Below are 23812 nucleotides of genomic sequence, written 5' to 3'. Positions count from 1 at the left end.
ATCGTTAAAAAAATTAGGTACTGTATAAATATAATTTGTATTTAATAATATGCAATATAGATGTAGACTTAAGAGAATAATGTTGAATAACAGGTAAAATATCATACTCAGATAAGCTGATTAGATTAGCCTGGGATCCAGATATCACTGCCCGATAGATGGTTGATGTGTAAAAATTATGTTGACATTTAGTCTTGTAATTTTCATTCGGGAATAAATTTATTATGAATGAAAACGTAGATTATATGAGACAAAATAATGTATAATTATAATGGCCATAGGTACTGGAGTCTGGAGGTTTAGGGGGACAAATATTAGACAGTTTGAAAATATCACACACTCGCTCCTCGACATAGGCATGCCTATAGCATGCCATAGGCACCTACTTCCCATAGGCGCAAATAAGCCAAAGCCCTATTATAATAGTACCTAATATTGAATAAGCTTAAGGGCCTGTTTTACAATCATAGTTTAAACCTCGGTTACGTTTGAACCACTGATTTTACCAGCCGAATTCAGTGGTTTAACCTGAGTTCAACTACTGTAATACGGGCCCTAAAGGGACTTAGCTTAGCCTAACCACTAACCTGCAGTGGTGCAATAACCAGGGATGATGGCAATGCCAAACATCGGAGCCTCCAGGTTCCAAAAGGGCTCCCGTTCCGATGACTCATTATTATTGACAAGAGTACACGACTAAATTTATGATTTATATGCAATATGACAAACAGACAAAGTCATTGGCGTGCCCAGGAATTTTCAATAGGGATCAGGAGTCAGGAGTTGTACCACACGTATTTTTTTAGGATTCTGAGGCCTCCACAAAATTTCTTTTGAGTATGTGCATTAAATAGCAACATTATGCAGGCACGGCGCTAAGAGGTGGCAAGGTGGGGCTCTAGCTCCCCCCCTCAGAGAACATCCTCGCCAACCCACCACTGACAAATATTCTGATTTCTGATTTCGTTTTTGGTTTTGAATACCAGTTTTTATATTTTTCGATTTTGATTACCAGTATTGATTTTTTTCGATTTTGTTTTCGGTTTCGGTATCGATTTCGGTTTTTAACGGTTTAAAGTTGAAACCGGTATTCAAAATCGGTATCCAATATCGGTTTCAAGTCCTGCATTATTATTATATTACTATAATAAGTTGAAAGAGCTACATCAACGAATTTATGAAATATACTTTTTAAAAATGTTTAATTTATGGAAATACTTTCATTACTAAACACAATTTCTTTAGTTTATATTTATGAAATGTAGGTAAGTTAAAGAAACATAATTATTCATTCACCAAGGTATGTAATATTAAAGTTATAAAGAAATTTTCATTTTTGTACATAATTATTCATTTTGAATATAGGTAGTTGTTGAAGGTCTGTGATTAAACATTTTCTTACATAAGATACATAAAAAATAAAATATTTGACATTATTCTTAAAACATTTTTAACTATTCAAAAGTTTGTACATATTATCTATTTATCTGTTTAGACTTTTAGAGCATACAATATAAAAACTTGTGTACTATAATATAATAGCTATATTATGTTATATGATACGAAAATATTTATATTTTATTTATTGTTTTCAGTGTTAGTTGAAAAAATCTTAGCTAATGTAAAAAAAATATTTGCCCCACTCTGCCCCCGCTGGAAAAAAATTCTAGCGCCGTGCCTGTCGACAATTAAAGAAAAAAAGTGGGAACCGCTCTAGGTACAATAGTTGTTGAGTAGGTACCTAATATGTCATTGTAATGGATGTGTTAAATTTAAATTAAAAGATAAATCACCTATACAAAAAACGATTCTGGGCGGAGACTGAATGTCAGCGTAACATACTTGAATAAATAATCAAATTTTATTAATAATGTTATTATGTAATCGAGTGATAGAGGGCTACGACAAAATAGCCAGCACGCAACTGAACAAAGTAACAAATAATAAGTTTGATCTCATTCTATTATTTATTCCATGTGGGTACCTACCTACTTTTTAAATATATTTTGTAGATTATTGTTGCCTACCACGATTTAGGATATCTTACTATGTTCTTACAATTAAATGTATGTTTGAATTAATTTTTATTTATGTTGGGATAAAAAACATATACCTATTTAAAATTATCAATAACTTATCAAAAAAAAGTTGTACAAAGTCTTACTTTGTAAAATAAAATTAAACTTAATTAAACTTTTTACTTAATCGTACCTACAAATTGTATTTTATAGTATTACAGTTTATGGCATGGGCGTCTTCGAGTCAATTACATTGGGGGTGGGTGGATATTTTTTTTTTGGAAATCAGGACTTAATAGTTATAACTTATAAATAATAGAAATTGAATTAAATATTATTTTATTAAAATTTAAAATTTATAGTTGCCCAAGCTTATCTGTTATAAATTTAAATCTGTAGTGGCCCAATTGGCAATTACCGTACCTATACATTTTTGGAAAAAGATTAATTTGTGGCCCAATTACCGGGCGCCCCAAATAACTTGTTCTATAAGTTAGGTAAGTACCTATTAATTTCAGCATTAAGCCCCAGACTTAGCTATTCATCGGGGCCCCCGAAATCCTAGTTGCGCCACTGTACCTAGTACCATTGATCAATAATTGATTTTATATTTATTAATTTTACTAGTATTAATAATCAATAATGCTAGTACCATGGCTTAAACTACCTTCTACCTACCTACCTATTTAATAAAAGCACGAAAAATATTATTGATAACTAGGTATTTTAATTTCGTGGTTTTCTAATTTCTACAAATATAATGATATAATAAATTATATTATTATAATGACGATTAACTATTATTTTTATATTAATACAGTCATATACGGACAATAATAATGTTTTCAATTTTCAAACAATAAAACGGTGGCCTGCAAAAGTGAAAATTTATTGAGTGTTATCAAAACATTATCACAATTATATTGAAATCTATTATCTGTAAGCATCCGGATAAAGTATAAACAAAAATAATAACATCGGATAGTGCTTATGTCTGATAAGCAAACGCGAAAAATAAGAATAATATAAGATTTTGTGCTGGAAAATATGAAAAAAATTAATTATTATAATATGTCGTTAAATATTACAGGTTCATAATGAACGCACCTAGTCCGGAAGTAGATGTGTTTATTAGCAACTACACGATCGTCGATCCAGACGTATATCATCTGTGGGTGAATGGATATTCCGGTAAACATTACCTACCTACTTGATATATAATATAATAATACACTAGGCGATTAATTAAATTGTATTGAATTGTTTTGCCATTGATTGTTTAAGCGTCGGAAGCTGTGTCCATTCTGAAACAGTATGGTATTCTGGAGGAGATGGGCACTACACTCGACTTGGTTGCATCCGACATATTAGACCATTACAGGACTTACAGTTTGCTAGAAAAAATAATACATTATCCGACAAAGTTAGATCAACAGCTGGCATTTCAAATAGAGCCACAAACGAAACACATATTAGTAGAAAAGTATTTATTATTTTAATTATGTGTCAAATAATGTTCATAATATTATATTATATCGTATACTTAATATATTTGTTTCGCCATCTCAGATACTTGTATACAGTGGCATGACGAAAGATTTTATTTGAGGCACGTGCCTGGGTATTTCACATATAGTAAATAATTTATTAAGTACACACTAAGACTAAGCCAATCATTTCAGTTACCATTTACGTAAATACTATTTATATAATATAATGTATAATTATTTATATATACCTAAGTATTTATAATTATTAATATAAATTATTGTGCCTCATGAATTAATGAAGTTCGCCATGTCACTGATTGTATATTGTTTTTGTTTTTAATTTCTTTAAGTAAATCAGTAGTTATCCGATTTAGATTTTATGTTCATAATACAATAATTAAAAAAGCGGGTAAGTGGATGTCGCTCTGTTGTACAAAGAATACAAATGGGTGACTGTAATGGAAGGTGTTAAATTTGAATTTGATGATACGAAAAACGATTCTGAGCGGAGACGGTTTGTAAGCCTAGGATATTTTATATTGTTATTAATTATAATTGATACAGTAGCCGTTTAAGTTGAATTATTATTTGATTATTTTCATATTTGTATACATTAATATACTTTAGCAGTTTCAACTTTCAAGTACCCATGTATAATTATTTTAAAATATAACACAAAACTAAAATAATTCTTCTTTGTTTATATAAATATCTAATTTCATTTAAATTTGAACATAAAATAACTATAAAAAAAATTTTTTTGGTCAAATAATAACCTATTTACGTGAAACTTCATTTTAAATTTTCAATCCTTAGCTATAAAAGTTGAACCTATCATACATTTTTAACTAGAAAATCATTTTTTAATTTTAAATTTGATATATTTTGTCAAAATTCGAACATTAAATGTTTAAAAAAAAAAATGTGACTATGTAATTTTAATATTTTTCAACTATCATTGTTACAATATATTAAATTGTATTAAATTTTCAATATTTTTGACCCAACAATAAAATTTAATTGATATTTATAGAAAAAAAAACTAAAAAAATTGAACTGAAAATGTCCGTAAACAGCTCAAATGAAAATGAAAATATTATGATGTATAGAAAATTAATGTAAACATTCATTCAAAATGTTATGTATCTACGGTGATTTGTTTTAGAGTTACACCAAAAACCAAAATCTATTTTTTCTTAAACCGATTTTGCATAAAAATTCTCGTTTTCCTTAATTTTTGTTTTGCCCGGCAATTTTGAAAACTACTGGGAAAATTTTACTTTTGACCCCCTAGTTGTACCAATTAGATTCACTTTCTTATCGGAAAAGGTGCTGTTGAAGAAAATATAAGCATTTTTACTGTCCTAAAAAGGTATGATAGACATAAATACAAAAATAAAATAAAAAATAAAATACATATCATTGTAAAATTGATACATTCATCGCTTCGCTCAGAATCCAAAATGGTAATTAAGTTTGTGTAATACATTTTATAGCACAGACATAAAACAATAATAACAGTTCAAATGTTTTTAATTAACAAATTTAATAAATTTGGATATAAAATTGAAACCTATAAATTAATCTATTATTATATTATTTAGGTATTATGAAATAGATGATATAGTTGTTCGAGAATTTCTTGGAAAAAAATTATCATCAAAACATCGTAAAGATTTAGATGAAGTTAGTGAAAAAACAAGCATCGCTATAAAATCTTGCAGGTTTGCATTAATAATTAATTATCAGAAACATAACGCATAGAAACTAAAATTATCTGTTAACAACAAATTGTACATGAGATTATACATGAAATTATAATTTTAGACGTCAATTTGACAATGTCAAAAGAGTTTTCAAGGCCGTTGAAGAACTTCAAGGTTCTGTTATCCAAAATATTTCTAGCATATTTCTATTATCAGAAGATCTGGCTAAGTAAGTATAAAACAAAATTAAACTAATGTTTTAATTAATATTTTGCAGGAAGTTAATCAATAATTATGTTACTATTTTGTTAGGAAGTATGGAGTAATTGTTTTCATAGCCTGTATGCGTTTTGAAACCTCGAAACGTAAATTACAAATGTTAACATTTCCTGACTTTTATGAACCAACTCTTTGTATTATGAACAAGTGGACTTATCCTAAAAGTAGTCCAGAATTTGGAGACACTGACTTGGATCGAGAATTTTTGCTTGAATTAAGAGAAGTTAGAGTATTATTGGACAAAGAGAAGGATCACAAACAGTAAATATTATTTACTAAGTACAATTTTAATCAAAATTAATATATTTATGTTTCTTTAACCCTTTGAGGAGCATATACGTTTTTACCTCAAATTTTTTAAATTTCTTTCTTTATGTTTCATTACCGTAAAATACCTTATATCAAATATGTGCTGCCACCTGTGAAGTTTAATTTTAATCAAAAAATGTATTTTCATTTATCAATTTTATTAAAATAGTACATACATATACGTCTTCGCTCATTATTTTTTTTCCAATTTTTCATTCTCATGCCGCTCCCTGAGTTGCATTTACGTATCCCAAGGATGCTCCTCAAAGGGTTAAGAGTATGTTACACTTGCATTATTAATATCTCTCGTATAGGTTATATACAAATATCTTGTTACATATTCATCACTTCACATTTTCAACTAAAACTATACTCTGTTTACTGAGAGAATTTGGTTACTTCACACGTACCATACTGTTTTAAGAATTAACTTCTAATTTAACGAGTTAAATTTTTCTCCTTGTTATAAAGTAACCTATATGAGTTAATTAATTTTACTGACATGTTTAGTCAATTTTTTTTTCTTAAGACCACAGATATAAAATATTGTTTTATATTTTATAAAAAAAAATTAACAAATATTATAAAAAATAAATAATAATTTATAACAATGATTATAATATTACATATTCACAGAATATAATATTATTATATCATATATTATAAACAGAAAAGTTATAGGGATAACCATATCATAAGAAAATATAACTATTTACTCAGTATCCCATACAAGTTTGTATACTTATTAATTATTGTAATTATAATAGTTATTACTTATGTATTATTATATTTTTATTCGTTAATAGGATTACAACTGAATCGAATAATATTTTATCTTAATATTATATGTGTAAATAATTTATTATATTCTAATAATGAATTTGGTTAATATAAATTTAGTTTATCTAGTTGTGGATTGTTAGGTAAACAAAATATACACAATATCTGTAATATAATACCATAATACCCAGGCAAATAATGCATACGGAACCATAGCTGATAATGGATTATTGTTTTATTAAATTTAAAAAAAAAATCTTAATCTAGTTCGAATTACAATTTATTCCAAGCAGACCTAATTTAAAATTGTGAATATTAGTGGCTAGTATTAGTAATTTATTAGTGATTTTAATTAAACTTAAATTATTGAAAATAAAAATGATGCTTCTAGATAATATTAAAAAAAAACCTGAGATAGATTGCAGATTAATATGCACTTAAAAGTTCAAATATGCACAAAAAAAACATTTATTTTTCCATAAACCATTATCATATTTATTATTTCATAAATAAATAATATCAATGGTTCGAAATATGCATCAATATTTTTCTATCTTAGTATGTATCAATAAATGAATACCTGTAAAGATATTAAAGATATTTGTAACTATTATCAATTTATTTAAATTTTAATCTAAAAATTTAAAAATAAAATTCAAATATTAATTATTTTTTATATTAACAATAATTAATTTGAAGTTCTTTGAAAATTTTTAAAAAACATTTACATTTGTACTTAAGTTGAAAATGCAGTTAAAATTGTAAAATATGTCCTTAAAACATCAAATGTTTGTAATATGCAAAAATATGTACTAAAAATGTTTCATATTTTTAATTTCAATATTTGATGACAATAAACAAATGTTCTGCTTACCTAGCATATCATTTAATTGATCAGAATAAATATACAAATTCACGCTTTAATTATATATTATTATTTTATACATTATATTTCTTCAATTCATTAAGTGTGAAAGTGAAACATTTACTTTTAAATTATAACATAGAACACCACTGATAAAATATTATTATTGATATCATAGATTTATTTTTATCTTCGATTTAGTTATTACTTATCAATAAAAATACGTGTTTGTCATTAACTTTTTTATAACTTATTTCTTTTCTATATTATAATAATTATAATAATTATTGTTATTAACCTTTCTTTTTAGTATTGTATGTCAAAAATTAAAGCCAGAGTTTCTAGAAAAAACATATAATAGTATGGAAGTTAATTTTCGTTTGCTGAGTAGAGCAATAATAGGAATAGCCTATAATCTTCACCACAATAGAGACTTGAGGTAATTTTCAGGAATAAACTTTTATCTATAATTAATGTTCATTATTAGTCATTATATATTTTATAATTTAATTTTAGAGGATTCTTCCTGGAAGTAGTAGAAAGAATTATTGATCCATGGAGAATACTTGGTTGGATCAAAGTAGATGTGATGAATTTCCTTAAAGTATACGTCAACTGTGCCATAGAATTAGATGTATTCCAGTAAGTAAAATATTATGAACTAAACTGTATTTTATCACCAAAACCACAGAAAAAAGTATTGAAATAAAAAAAAATATTTTATACAGAAAATACTTGTTATTTTTATTCATTTCATAATAAAATACTTACTTTTATCTTTTTTCTTTATTCAACTTACTTTTTGTCAATATATATTATAATATTTAAGTATGAGATTAATATTATTACGGACTGATGTATTTGATACTATATGGGATGTATGAATATGATTTATTTTATGTTTACCATCTTAGCTATGCATTAAATTGCATTTCAACTCTGTTTGTAATTAAAATTATACATTGTCTAGGGATGCAGAAGTGAAGAAAGCTTGGGAACGGTATATGGATGTAATAACAACCAGTGTCAAACAACTCTACTAAAATACAGTAATATATTTGTAATAAATTTGAAGAAAATTAAAAAAATTGTTTGTTTTATAGTATAGACTGCTGAGATAGTGACTTGAAATATTATGTCAGATATTTTTTAACCTGTGTCCTTATATATAGTTGTGACTATATTTTAATATATATATATGTTTTAGAAAAAGTTAATTATTTTTATAAGCATGGGCACCTCAAACACGCCAAAATATTTGTTTTATATTAATTTTATTAGATAGTTATATTTAGATTGTGAGTGTTTTATTATTTAACTTTTATTTTACTAAAAGCTTTCACATAAAATCTAGTGTTACAATTTTATTGTATAAATTCATTAAAACTGTAATTTAAATTGTTATGCTAGTCTTCAATCTAATAAATTTACATATGTATAGTATTGTGTTTTAATAATATGTCTTTGTAAACTGCAAAAAATTATAGTATTTAGACTTACACTTTTAGTCAATATATTATGTTTAAATCAAAACTTTGAATTACTTTTATTAATTTATATTTAGAGTATTAATGGCTAACCACAATTTATTTGGTTTTAGTTAGAAAGTTATTAGTTGTTTTATCTATACCTGAACAACATGAAAATTACTCTTAAGTTAATGTAAATACAATTTATTTATGTGTGAATTTCAATAAATACATGGTAAATTCAAAATATTACAATATTGAGTTATAATTTAATTAATGTCACGTACAATGTTAAAATATATTAACAGTTAAAAATCACATTTAAAAAAAATAAAAGAAGTGTACATAGCTTTAAGTTACATTTTTACAACTGTTGATTTACAATATTGTTTTATAATAAACATATAAATTAAAATCTAATATTTAATTATTAATTTGTACTTTGTTAACAGTTAGATACAAAAATCTCACTAAATGTCATATTCATCAATAGAACTTAAAAATGAGAAGAATAGTACAAATTATTGTATATAAATGTGTTTACAGAGAAAATACTATAAATACTATAACTAAATTTGATTTTATAGTTGTACTGGTTTATTTTTAATTCCTAATCTCTATGTTAGAGTTTCAAAACTGAAACACAAAAGTTCAATACATTAAACCACTTATACAAATTTTAACATCACAAAGGTAGATGTTTTACAGTTAAATTAATTATTTAAAATTTAATTTAATTTTAAGATCAATGGGTTCAGACAAATAAAACAGTATTTTTGATTTCTATACATAATTAGTTGTTATAATAAACTATCTCTAATTGGATTAGTACATTTTCAAATTATAAATACATTTGAATAAAAAAGCAAATGTTAAAAATATAAATCTCAGTTTTTAAATTAGGACCTGTTAAAAATGTACATTAGTCATAAATTTTTTTTTTACAAAAACAAAACAAGATGAATTTGATTAGGAAATTTTAGTATAGTATAGTTTGATCATATAATAATGTGAAAATTATTATGTCTATAACTCAAACATTTTCATTTATTTTATCACATACTTTTATTTCAGCTAAGATTTTCATTATTAAAAAATGTTACTTGTTTTGAGTATGCCGCTGCAATATGGTATGGAGGCGGAACTCTTTGAGTGTTTACTTTTGGTTCATATATTTTTTCCTGCAATGAAGAATTTTGGATATTTAACTTTATTCCAACTATTTAACTATAATATTTATACATACTGGCTCAATCACACAATTTTTCATTTGATAAAGTTGTTCCATTTTTTCCGCTTCATGATCTATTATTGAGCAGTTATCAATTTCAGTAGGAAGTTGTGTGTCAAATTCACTTGATATTTCCTAAAAATTAAAGTGTTATTCTAAATTAACTTTTTCCCATTTCTTAAGAAGACGTTATTTCACGTGTGTTGTTTCTGTGTTACTAACACATAACATACCAATGTATGTTCAGCAGTTTTAATTTATATAGCTTAAATAACATAAAAAAATATGAACTCCTGAGTACTTTCGTTGGTTTTTTTACAATATTTTAATTGGGTATTTTTAAAAGGGGATTATAAATGTTATAAGTAGAACTGGGATTTCAATGCCTTAAAAAAAAATTAAAAAATGCCCTAAAAAAATGGTATTACACTCTAAAAATTCTGAAGAGTGCTCTTCATTTGAATTTTTTAATAAATTTGGTTTAAATGAATACATTTTGAAGGATTGTAACAAAATTGTACAAATAGAACTGATCATTTTGGATTTCTTTAATCTGGAAAAAAAATTATTTACATCAATTATTATACTTTTCTTGTAGGTTTAGATTATATATTTATTTAACTGTACGAATGTAGTTATAGTTTGTTAAATGTACCTATATAAAAATCATGTGAACACATGTAAAAATCTTTAATTCAAATTTTGAATTCAAAAACTTTAATAATGCCCCAAAAATCCTAAAATTCTCTAACAAATTAGAAAAATGACTTCAAAATTAAAAATCGTCAAAAAATGCAAAATAATTAAAAATGAAACTTCTTAAGCCAATTTAAAAATACATGAAACATGTATGTTATAAAAAGTGCATTGCAAAGCTAGATTTAGAAAACAATGTATAGTGCATACAAATGTTAGCCTTACTTATGACTTATGATTATGTAAAATATTCATACTATTAAAATGGGGAAAACTAAGAAGGATGTTTTTATCTTAAAGTTTGATAGCAGGTTATTTGCTCTATTTTTAAAGCTAATAATACAAATTTGAAAATGGAAATGTTGACATAAATACAAAATTGGTATATTGTCCAATTTATTGTAACATGGAGGCAACATTTTATGTAATGGTCCTCTTAAATTTAAAAATATATAATTAATTGTCAAAAAGATAAAAAAAATTGTGAGTAGTATTAGCACTGCTACTTTCATTCTACTACTATTTTATTTTATTGTTGTAAATATTAAAATAATTTTTATAATTAAAAAAAGTATTACATTATTTTTTTTTTTCCTTTCCAATAACATTTTTGCAAATGCTCTCATTTTTTTTGGATGTGGTGTAGGAACTCTCATTAAATTTCCTGGTTCTTCTAAACCAGAATCCTCAGTAAACCTGATTCTTGTATTTGTTTTAAGAGGTTTATGGTTTTGATCTTTAATTTCTAGAAAAAATAATGTATATTATATAATATTTTATTTCATATGCATAAATAACAAAAAAAAAAAAAAAAAATAAAGTTTACCTATATAACTTTCTTCTCTTTGTGGTAATAAATAACAAGTTAAAATATGTTTTCCAGTCTCATGTTCATAATCATTTTGTAAAGGTGTCAGTGGTTTGCTTTGATTTTCAGAAAGCCAAAGTGCATTTAGATTTTTTAACTTAAGAACTGAAAGGGGAAGATTTGTTATCTTGTTTTGTGTCAACATTAAAACAACTAAATTTTGTAAGCTTCCAATACCATCGGGCATACTTGATAAATTATTAGATCTTAAGCTGAGTTCTCTTAAGCTTCTACAGCTACAAATTTCTAAAAACAAAAGAAGGCAACCAAGTTATTAAGTTTTTATTATGAGTCTAAAATATTATTTAATTTTAAATATAAAAAAAACAATTTACCAGTTGGTAAGCTGGTTAATCGATTGGCATCCAAACGTAAGGTAATTAATCTTCTCATTAAACCAACAGTAGGTGATAAAGTTTCTAAACAATTGTAAGAAGCATCAAGTTCTTCTAGGCACTGAAGACCTTCAAAAATACTATTCATTTGTTTCAGACAATTATGATCCACCTTTAATGTGACTAAATCATGTAAGTGTTTCATTGAATTCGGTAAACTCTGAAATTAAGTTATGATAAAATAGTAGATAATACTAATTAAAATAACAGAAGTAAATTTACCTTTAAATTGTTGAATGATAAATGTAGATCTTTTAATTTTGAGCAAAATTGAATATCTTGATCGATTTTAGAAATTCTATTATAACTAGCATCAAAATACCATAGTTCATGTAGATTGCTAACTTCCTAAAAATAAAAATATGAATATTAAATTAAAACAGTAAATGTTTTTGAGTTGACATAAACAATATAATAGACAGTAATAAATTTAAATTCCTATATAATATTATGACTATTCTTGATAGCTTCCTAATATTGTAAGATATGGTAAATCAGGTTATCAGGTATATTATTAAGTATATTCATCATTCAACAAATGAACAAAATGTTGAGAATTGTTCAGTTTTATAAATGTAATCTTTTGTATTTGATGTCTTACACACACAGCTTATTCATCCGAATGTAATTCGATATTGATAATTTCTGTTTCAAAAACTTCCTCTAATAGCTGGTCATAATTATATTCTTTTTCCTCATATTAAACTCTAATCAAAATCATTTTTGAACACTCATTTAATTTCTCTATTATTCAAAGGCTGCTTACAAAATATTGCAACATACATTTAAACAACAAATTGTATGATTTCCATGTTCTGTTAATTTGTCTATAGTAATTTATATTACTATTATTACTATATTTATATTATTAATTGTCTTAATCATGATAACTAATAAATATAGAATCCAATTTATCAAATTTAAATAAATTTTTTAGTTACAAATTTACAATTAGTAAACACCTAATCAAAATACATTTCTTTTTTTTTTTGTTTGCCTCTAACCCACTGTAATTGTTGTTCTTGATAAAATTAAGTATTTTCTTGAAGGCATTTTTTTTAAAGCGTCATTGGTTATTAAAATTGTTATAACTTTTTTAAGTTTTAAGATAGAGACTTCAATTGGGACAATTCATAGAGCTTTAAAAATCCTTCAGGGAAACACTTAATTTTATCAAGAACAAAAATTATAGTGGGTGGGAGGCTAACTAAGAAAATAATATTTTATTTTGTGTAGGTCTAATAGATATACAGACATACAGCATATACAAATACTGCAGTAGACTACGTACAACACCGTATTATGAGCAGTAAACCACATAAACAAGAATATAAAACAATATTTTCATATAATTAGTTATACTTACTGAAGGAATGTCAACAATATCATTGGAGTCAATCCACAGCTCATGTAATCCATAAAGATCACTTATTGCAGTAGGCTAAAACCATAAAAAATGTAATCATTTTTATTATGATTGAGTTTAAGCTTTAAAAATATTCTTAATCATACTCACAAAATCAATGAAGTCATTTTGTCCGATATCAAGTCTATATAATTGCATCAAACGTGAAACTGCTTTGGGTATTTGAGATATTTTATTATCCCTTAATTCTAATACTCTTAGATTGATAAGTCTACCAATGTTTGCTGGTATAAATTCTAATTGTGTGTCATTTAAACAGAGTTCTTCTAAAGACAATACTTGTGTCAAAGGTATTGGGAATATTGAGATAGGGTTAGCACTTAAGTTTAAAATAGAAAGTTTTTTACAATTCTTAATGTTTTCATCAATTGTTGATAAATCTAAAAAAAAAAATATATATATTTTATTAAAATGCCTACAATAATTTAATATATTTCTCTTACAATTTCTGCTCACATCTAGCTCAACAAGATTAACCAAAGATCCAATTGCTTTTGGAAGATGTTCCAATCTATTGTCACTTATATGTAGTACTTTTAGCTGACCGCAATGGAATAAAGGTGAAGGTAAATCTTTAATCTAGAAAAAATAAATAGTATCTACTATAAAATAAATTTTTTTTTTAACAATTTCAATAGATGCTTACAAAACTAAATAATATATTTTTATACTACAATAATTGCTGTTAACAACCTTTTAGTTTCTGACTTCTAAGTGGATTGATAAAAGTATTGATTTTACAATGATGATTTTTACTTTTTGTGTCTTATCACCTTTTGGGGCAGTAAGAATGCTTTGATTTTCTACTTCAGCATCTTTTCTGGTATGAAAGTGAATTTAGTTGGAACTTATGGAGGTCAATAGTAAAAAATTTCAAGTAATTGTCAAAAACATAGGGCAAAAAAGAAAACAGGGATTTTTACACTAAACTAATTTTTAATAAAATCTATAAAGTATTCATGGCGTATTTCAAAAACTAATAACTGTAGGTAGATACTTTAAATTTTCACCAAATGTTTTCAATAGCATTTTCAACACAGTAAAATTTAAAAAAATTATTTTATCTTTTTTTGAGCTATTTATAGATATAAGAAAAATGAAAATTTATTTTTATTTAAGTATTGTCAGTTTAAAAATTTTCCCTCTGTCAAAATATTCAAAAATGTAATAAAAGGTTCTTTTTAAAAGGACGTTACACCGACATTTGTTGTTTCCGTTTTACAAGTGTCAAACATAGCAAATTTTATACTCAGCAGATCATGTATAGATCCGTTAGTATAAAAATTAGAGTGAATTAACCTCTTATAAAATGTTAAGGTAAGATTATGCCTAGGCAATGCCATAGGCTTTTTATTATATTTTAATTTTAAAGTGACTTATGAATATTTTAAAATTGTAAATTGTCTGTACATCTTAAAATACTCATAAAAATATAATAAAAAGCCTATGCCATAAAAAGCCAATGCCAATAATCTTACCTTTATATTTAATAAAAGATCGATTCACTCTAATTTTTATAGTGATGGATCTAAACGTGATCTGCTGAATGTAAAATTTGCTATGTTTCACACTTGTAAGACGGAGACAAAAAATGTCGGTGTAATATTCTCTTCTACTGGAAATTAAAAAAAAGTGTAGCGTTATCAAGAATAAACTTTAATGAGCGTATAAAGTTAGAATTTTGACAAAATCATAAAGATTTGGAAATTATTTTGAGTTAGAAATTCATTTTTTTTTTATGTTTATTTACATCTAAATTTTGAAAATAAAATACAAGATTCCTCATAAAATGTCCTATCTTTAACAAACAAAAAGTTTTCTACCGGAAAGTCAAATTAATTTTTTATGAGCGTTTAAAGTTAAAATGTTGTTGACATTCATTCGTAAATTAATTAATTCTTATAGAACAATTTTCTTATTTTATTGTAATTCAAAAGCAGATAGGTAACCATAGCTACTGAAATTTTTTACCAAATGTTTATTGTATAATATTTTAAACATGATAACATTTTCAAAATATTTTGACTTGTTTTGAACTATTTGACATTTGAAATTTAGAATTTTTTTTTTTCTATAAATGTCAAAATCTTGAAAATTGTATATAAGGCAATTAAAAAATATTAAAAACGAATGGGCACAATTTTTTTTATAAACATTTATATTTCAAAGGTTTGCGTTTAACAAAATCTCAAAAATTTGCATTTTATTTTGTAGTCAAAAATGTTAAAAATGTTCAAATTGTATAGCCAAGAATCAAAAATTTTAAATAATGTTTCTCATAAGTTGATTAGTGTAATAATTATTTAAGTTATTCTGTTATAACTTAAATATTATTATTTGTTGGTACATGAAACTTATAAAGTACAAATTTATTGTATACACACAATGACATATTTTTGACAAAAATTAATTCAATCTATTATAATAAATAATAATGTAAAATAAAATCAATATTAAAAAAATTATTTTAACATCAAAAATATCATAAAATATACAATATGTAGGCAGAGGATAGTCCCTACCATAGGCGCAAATAGGGAGGGCTTTAGGGGCTAAGCCCCCCAAGCATTTCCTATATTTTGTTTTAAGCTTATTCCATATTATCAAAGTAAGGCTTTAGCCCCTCCCCCCAAATCTCAAACACAATTTGCACCTATGGTCCCTACTCAGAATCGTATTTTGAAGACAATGATTTTATATTATTGAATTCAAATTTAATACATCAATTACAGTGACTCCTCTAGACACACACTGTACAATAGAGTGGAATCCACTTTCCCACTCTTTTAGAAGGCAGTACATCATTATTAATTTATAATATTAACTATAAAGGTACTAGGTATATAGGAAATATAATACAAATATCAAATATTCTTATACAGCGACACCTCCCTTAACGAACACCTCTAAATAGAGTACATATTTGATAAAATTTCAGTGACCAAAAGTGTTCGATATTTTGAGGTTTCACTGCATACATTTAAGAATAACCATGAATTTAAGTACCTAATTGTTAATACTTACAACATAATAAATAATTCATAAGATATAAATATACTTTCTTATCATGCTTTAATATTGTAGGTACTCACTATATTATTGTTATGTCCTCAAGTTTATAGCAATGAAATAAATAAACAAAAGTTATTAAAAATAAAAAACTCTTTTAGTAGGTAACAGAAATTGGGTAGGTACATTTATATTTTTATTATGTAAATCGTATAAAACTATCATAAATGTTTTGTTTCCTTACATGATTAGAAGATAGTAATAATTTTTCCAGAGTCCTTTCATATAGAAATATATGTAATGGTACATCAACTAGATCCGAGTTGTTCATATCTATAAAATCAACATAATCTTCATATTGGTGGTTAGAGCTTTTCCTGCCAAAGCACGATAAAAGAGACATGATTTTCCTAAAAATAAAAATAACATTGTTTAACGTTTAATGTTTATAATTAATCAATTGTATACGAAATGTTTTATACTTACATTCATCGGTTAAACGTGATCAAAAAAAAAATTGAGAAAATACGATGAGTTCAACTTGGTGGGAATCTGTTTTAAAAATGTGAATGTTTGATAACCGAAAATGATATGAATGCAAACAAAAAAAAAGGAAACTGGTTTGCGAACGTTCTAATCTGGTTCCAAACATACCTCCATAAAAATAAATCCACATAGTCTTGGAGGCTCCAGACGTTCCAGTTGTGATAAGAAATACACTCAGATACCAGCAACTATAATACTGGCTAATGTAACAAGCCAATGTTTACAAGGTAAATTACTTATTTCATAATACGGTTTGTGGTTATTCATAGTTTTCGTAGGTACAAGGTAGGTACTATTCACTAGGTTGGCCGTTTTCAGCGGATCGATGAATGTGTAGGTCTAACACAATGAATAATTATGTAGGTATCTATGTAAATTTACTTTGTTTTATCTATGTAATTTACTTTTGGAGTAGTAAAAATCTTTAATAAATAATAATTATCTTTAATGGTACCTAGGAAGTTTCTGAATTCTGGTTGAAAATTGGATATAGTTGGTAAAAAAGCGGGTAAGTGGGTAACGCTCTGCTGTACATTAGACGTCTAGAGAATTTACTGTAATGAATGTGTTAAATTTGAATTAAATTATATAAAATTATTGTATACGATCATACGAAATATGATACTGAGGGAAGATGGCCTATAAGCTTATAATATTTTATATTAATAAGTAATTGTATGGTAATATTGAGATTTAAGAAATTTATTTTAGGTACTTACCTACTAATAGACAGTCGGGTACTAAATTAGTTTAAATTAATTTTTGCCGAAAAAAAATATGTCATTATAATTGTTATTGTATTTATTATATGTTATTGTGTGTACCTATAGGATGACAATATATTTTAAAAGATTCTAGTACCCACGAGGAACTATTAATATTTTTTAAATACAACAAAACAACTAAAGTTGTTATACTTCTTTTAAATGTCTATTTTCGTCCTAATATGAACTTAAAATGTCTATAAAAAACTCTGTGTTCATATATTTTTTAGTTTATTCATTCACAGTATGAGATACTTACGTGGAACATTGTTTTGAATTGTCATTGCGTAGGCTGCTTAGCTATACAAATTGAACATTTTATATATTTTTAATTACAATATAATTTTTAATTTTCAATTTGATAAATATTGTAAAAATTTGAAGTAAAAATCCTTATAAAAAAAATGGTGCTAATTATTTAGAATATTTTTAAACTGTTAATATAACAATGTATGAGGAACCATATTGTATTCAGTTTTCAATCTTTTTGATCCAACGAATACAATTTTACTGACATTAATAAAAAATTTCAAATGTCGGTAAATAGCTCAAAATGAGTCAAACTATTTCGAAAATAGAAATATTCAGTGAAAATTGCATGTATCTACAATAATTTTTTTTAGAGTTAGGTACACCAAAAACCAAAATCGATTTTGCCAAGGACCGTTTTACTTACCTACTTTTTTTGTATTTCCCAACGCTTTTGAAAATCGTCCGAATGCATTTATGAGATTCACTTTCCTACCAGATAAGATACTCGAGTTGAAAATTGAAGCATTATATTGACTATCTACTTATCATGTAAGTACACTCTACACAGAAGAAAAAAAAACACATCATTATAAAACAATATATCCATCGCTCCGCTCAGAATCTAAATTGCTTTGGTAGGTACAAATGTACTATAAGTCGATAACTACTTTCCAAAATAATATATAAATGGAAACACAAGAATATATATTTTACTTACCAATATAATACATCATTTTTTTTGGTTTATATAATAGTGATACTTAAACATTTTTCTTTCAAACATTTTGATTAGGTACAATTTCTTCGTGGTTGAAAAGCATGATAACTTATGGTTCCTCATATTATATTGTTCATGCAGCAATTAAAAAATATCGAAAATACATTCACAATTGTTCGTGTTATCGTTTTAAGATAGTGTGAACGTTGTAACCACATGCAATGGACCCACCTTTGCACGTTAAACAAAATAATTAACTCAAGTTAAGTTAAGAGAACACAAAATCGATAAGTATTAGAAGTTAACAAATCATTAATTTAACTCAATAAGTTAAAAGATAATAATTATTAGGGAAAAAACATAAACTTAACTAAGCTTAAAAAATGTGAATCTAATTTTTTAAATTAATACAAAATATTAGAGACCACATAAAAAGTGACTGCGTTCTTTTTAATTTTCTAAATTTTCTAAACAATTTTATTGACATTTTATCGAAATGTAGATATCTATAGAATTTTCTCAAAAATGTACTTCTTTTTAGTTTTTTTTTCATATTTTGAGAATCATCATGGAACATCATACAAATTTTTATTTTGAATATTTTTGGTATTCATCATCATAGTGTTAGTAAAAAAGTAGGTCATAGTAAAAAAAATATAGGGAATTGCATTTTAGTTGGCACTAGGTAAAAGTTTCAAACACATTGTTTTTAAAACTAATATCTGGTACCTAATTTTACTAACATTGCCAGTATAATAGGTACTTGTTCAACACTTCTCTCATAAAACTTCTCTTTTCGGTTTTTCTTGGATTAAAATAACTGTTATTTTCGTTAATGATATACGACAATAAAGGAATCAACTCTTAATAGCCACGGAATCAAACAGGTACTAGGGAATCCACTCATACGCAGCCTTTATTATTGTCGGAATTTATTAGTTTATTACCTGTGTTACTTATTTTTGTAAAAATGTTAATTTTAAATAATTTGTTGATACCTACTTACAGGACCGGCGCTAGAAATATTAGCGCCCTGGGTGAAACCATATTTTGGCGCCCTTAACACCCCCCTCCCCCTGTTGATAATAATAATAAAAATATAATATAATTATAAATAGACAATAGACCGCACGAAATATTGTGCTATAGAAATCATCACATACTCTGTAACATTATTATAGTTAAAGACCGGATTTAATTTTATTGAAAACACAAAACTTGAATATTAAAATTGTATAATTGCACCAAAAAATACATAAAAATTGCAAAATAAATTGCACTATAAAAATTCAAAAGTTATATAAAAAAATTAGATAAATGTTCATTTTTTGAATTAAAATTGATAATTGATAAATTTCCAAATTATGTCCAATAAAATTAAATCTTCTATTACTTAAAATATGTTTGTACAAAGAAAAACTACGTTTTACGTCTACACTAGTTATTGGTGCATATGTAAAACAATTCAATAAGGTAGGCATTATATCTAAATTAACATATTTTTTACGATATTACTAATTATTTAGTCCATTACACTTTTATAAATATTTGGTAGGTATGTAATTTTTTCTCAAAGTACTTTCCTCCGGGATAGTATTGCCTGTATGTTTTCCCAAAAATGATTTGTAACCACAGATTATCTATTCACAACGAAATTTCGGTATGTCATAAACTCATAATAGTGTTTTTATACAATAAATGTAGCTGAGTTAAATATTTTGTTAATTTAAACACACAAAATTGTAAAAATTGCAAAAACGTGGAATATGATTCATAGCTAAGAAACGAAATTTTCACTACATAAAAAGGAGAACTTTGGCTGTGCAACATTGTTTTTATTTTTTCGATATCACTTATATGAAAAAAGTTCTTACTGTTTCAAAAACCATTATTGTTTATGTTTTTCAAACTTGAAAAACTTTATTTTGTATAAATGATATAAAAAAATAAAAATAACGTTGCAGAGATAAAGTTCTCTTTTTTGTGTGGAGAATGTCTGTTTTCTTAGTTATGACTATAGCCTTTTCGGTTCTTTCCCGCGCCAACAGTTTTTCATATGTTGTTAATTTGTAAGACGGAGACAACACATGCTGGTGTAGCGTTCTCTTAAGACAACTAGAGAACGGAATTTATTGTAAATAAGAAACCAAAATATTATGTACAAATTTACTAAACAAGATAATAATATATGAATATTGATTACTCGTTGGCTGTTACTTGTTAGTGTATACATTTGACAATTGACATTACACAGCAGACCGTACGTAGCAAGAGCTCGTCGAAAAAACAATAAATATTTTTTGTGTAGTGTGTGTCAAAAAATTGTGTCTTTTTGATATACGCCACATACTGAGGTATTTTCGCCGTAAGGTCCGAACGGGTTTTACCCCCGCAGGGTTTCTAACGAATCTAGACGTAATTGTATAGTAACTATACTTTATTCAACGACGAAATCTGTCGATTGGCCGATCTATCTCTTACATACCCAAGTGCGTACAACATGTATAGGGCATGCAGACTTACATGGCAGCGAAAAATAGATAACAAAAATTATAAATTATTACAATTTTTTTTTAGTTTTCGAACGCGGCTCATTTGATAATAACCGACGACGCCCCTGAGAGCCGCGACGCATAGGTTGAAAACCACTGGTATAGTTATATGAATTTATTTATAAATGGGTAAATATATCGCGGTATCGATGCACTGTTATATTCTTACGAATTACGATAGTTCATTGTTCATTATACAAATATGAGATAATTGCTGAATATGTATCTTCAATTAAAACGACATTGTATGATGAATATTTCAAATTGTATAGATTGTTAATGTGTATTAAAAGATAAATTAAATAAAAATAATTTTCAGTTTGGTGCCCCTTCCGAACTGACGCCTTTGGCAGTCGCCCAGGTCATCCATAGGTTTCGCCGGCCCTGCCTACTTGCATAAAAAATAATCATGGCTGTGGATCTTTAATATTTATCAACTGCTATTATAAAAACATTATGAGGAACTTAGTATTAAATATTTAAGATTTTTTACAGAGCAAAAAATGTTTATCAACAATAATAAAAAAAAAAGGTGGGCAAGTGGGTGTTGCCCTGCTGTACAGTGGGTTACAAGTGGGTCAGTGTAATGGATAGTGTTAAATTTGAATTCAATGATATAATATCATTGTATAAAAAAAAACGATTCTGAACGAAGACGGTCAGACAGCGTATGATATTACTAATTATATTTGATGATAATATTGTGAATAAAGTAATTTATAGGTATATAACCTATTTACGCGAAATCTTGTTTTAAATTTTTCAATCCTTAGCTATAAAAGTTGAACATTTTTAAAATTTTTAATTACAAAATAATTATTAAATTTTAAATTTGGTCAATTTTGTCGAAATTCAAACTTTAAATTCATGAAATATGTATTTACTTGTTAATTCCTATTTAAATAGTATTAGAGAATTTGGGAGGTGATTAAATTATGTATACCTATATAATATATAGACAACCGTAGTTAATTTAATTTTTAGTTTGGAATGCAGTCGTCACTCGATAATTCGAAATTCAGGGGACCGAGCCGTAAATTCGATTTATAGAGGTTTTTGATTTACCGAGTGTTCGATAATGAAAATCTTAATACATTTATACATTGTATTTATTATTTATTATTCATTTATTTTCACATTTTATATTATATGTTATTAGTAAATAAGTCAATTTGGTATGATTTATTCACCAGCTTCAGCTGCCGCAATCACTTTATTTTTATCGTCGAGCGACAAACACTTGTACTTTACGGAACCCATATCAGACTGCAGCTGCTGTAGTCTAGACTATGTCTTATTCGATTTCAACAACTGTTTACCTATTGTGGTCTGCAAGCAAGTCTATTTTTAAATGTTTACCACAATTACCCCTGTCCCTCTTTGCAAAGCCTTTGACCACAGTCATAACCATGCGTTTGAGTGCTTGTCACGTTTTTGGTACTCTATTTTGGAATCAAGTCTGACGGATTTGAGGTACCTAGGTACTTTATAATATGAATTAATATGATATTTTAATAATTAGCAGTTAATTTCCATTGACATTAATCCTGATAGGCATAAATCATAATTATTATGGGTCGCAAATTGTAATACGGATTCGATACACATATTTTGTTAGACAAATGTCATCTATTTTACCGAGCATCCTTGCTTTCATATTAAATTCCATCTGTAATCCTCGTTGAACAAATGAAATTCTTTACAGTTATTAGTTATAAATTTGATATGAATTTGAATTTGTTGAAAATGATTGCCTATGTTTATCTTATTTTTAATAGTGTTAAAATAAATTAATACATTTTTCTAAAACTCTTAAAACGTATAAGAATATATTAAATTAACGAAAAAAGGAAGAAATAAAATCGTTAATGTTCATCTAAAGAACTATATATTATGTCCCCGTTAAGTTCATAAAAATTTAATGAAATCATTGGAACGAGTTCCTAAAATGACTTAAAATGACGTACATTAATTACGTGTTCTACATTTTAAGATATCAATATATATTATACATATGGATTTTGAATGGTTCTATTAGAATGAAAATATGGATTGGTACTCGGTAGTTAATAATTACAATTAATAGTAAAGTGCATCAATTACAATTTATTATAAACCAGAACATTGTTTGTTAATATACGTAGCCACGTAGGTACCAACTTAGAAAGTAGTATTATAAGTAGGGCTGTGAATTTATAGGAAAGTGCATATTTTTTTGGTGATTGTAGAACATAGCTTTGTAAGTACATAATTTGAATTATGTAACTACAAATCCATCTATGAAACTTTTATTTTGCATGTTTTTGCATTTTTTGACGTTTTAAATTTTTTAGGTCATTTTTTCGCATTTTTAGGTCATATTTTGCTTTTTTAGATAATTTTCTAGTATTTTTACATTATTTTCACTTGTTGTCCAATGCAACAGTAAATACTAAAGGT

At 26.0% G+C, this 23812-nt stretch overlaps 2 protein-coding genes across 4 annotated transcripts in view; one reads left to right on the top strand and one right to left on the bottom strand.

The window, feature by feature from the left end:
* The window catches only part of LOC100160306 (acidic fibroblast growth factor intracellular-binding protein), a 15376-nt gene extending 6205 nt beyond the window's left edge, over nucleotides 1-9171 (top strand). For 2 of the 3 annotated variants that reach the window (XM_029488864.1, XM_029488865.1), the window contains exons 2-9: nucleotides 3109-3209; nucleotides 3303-3501; nucleotides 5113-5232; nucleotides 5336-5443; nucleotides 5527-5754; nucleotides 7758-7886; nucleotides 7964-8089; nucleotides 8418-9171. In XM_029488864.1, the coding sequence (XP_029344724.1) occupies nucleotides 3116-3209; nucleotides 3303-3501; nucleotides 5113-5232; nucleotides 5336-5443; nucleotides 5527-5754; nucleotides 7758-7886; nucleotides 7964-8089; nucleotides 8418-8490 (1077 nt within the window). In that variant the 5' untranslated portion in view covers nucleotides 3109-3115 and the 3' untranslated portion in view covers nucleotides 8491-9171. Of the gene's footprint in view, nucleotides 1-2982; nucleotides 3210-3302; nucleotides 3502-5112; nucleotides 5233-5335; nucleotides 5444-5526; nucleotides 5755-7757; nucleotides 7887-7963; nucleotides 8090-8417 lie in introns of those variants that run through there. The other variant, XM_001945983.4, reaches the window with a different exon arrangement.
* Nucleotides 9172-9806: 635 nt separating this feature from the next.
* On the bottom strand, nucleotides 9807-17256 carry LOC100161448 (erbin). Its single transcript, XM_008186350.3, has 11 exons — nucleotides 17028-17256; nucleotides 16786-16951; nucleotides 13976-14111; nucleotides 13623-13912; nucleotides 13473-13547; nucleotides 12329-12454; nucleotides 12047-12266; nucleotides 11670-11957; nucleotides 11422-11588; nucleotides 10163-10282; nucleotides 9807-10097 (listed from the first exon to the last, which is right to left on the bottom strand). Coding segments are annotated over exons 1-11 (1701 nt in total). The 5' UTR covers nucleotides 17030-17256; the 3' UTR covers nucleotides 9807-9986.
* Between the last annotated feature and the right edge of the window lie 6556 nt (nucleotides 17257-23812).

Source organism: Acyrthosiphon pisum, chromosome X, assembly GCF_005508785.2.
Source record: "Acyrthosiphon pisum isolate AL4f chromosome X, pea_aphid_22Mar2018_4r6ur, whole genome shotgun sequence".
NCBI classification, from domain to species: domain Eukaryota; kingdom Metazoa; phylum Arthropoda; class Insecta; order Hemiptera; family Aphididae; genus Acyrthosiphon; species Acyrthosiphon pisum.
This window is presented reverse-complemented; position numbering and strand designations above follow the sequence as displayed.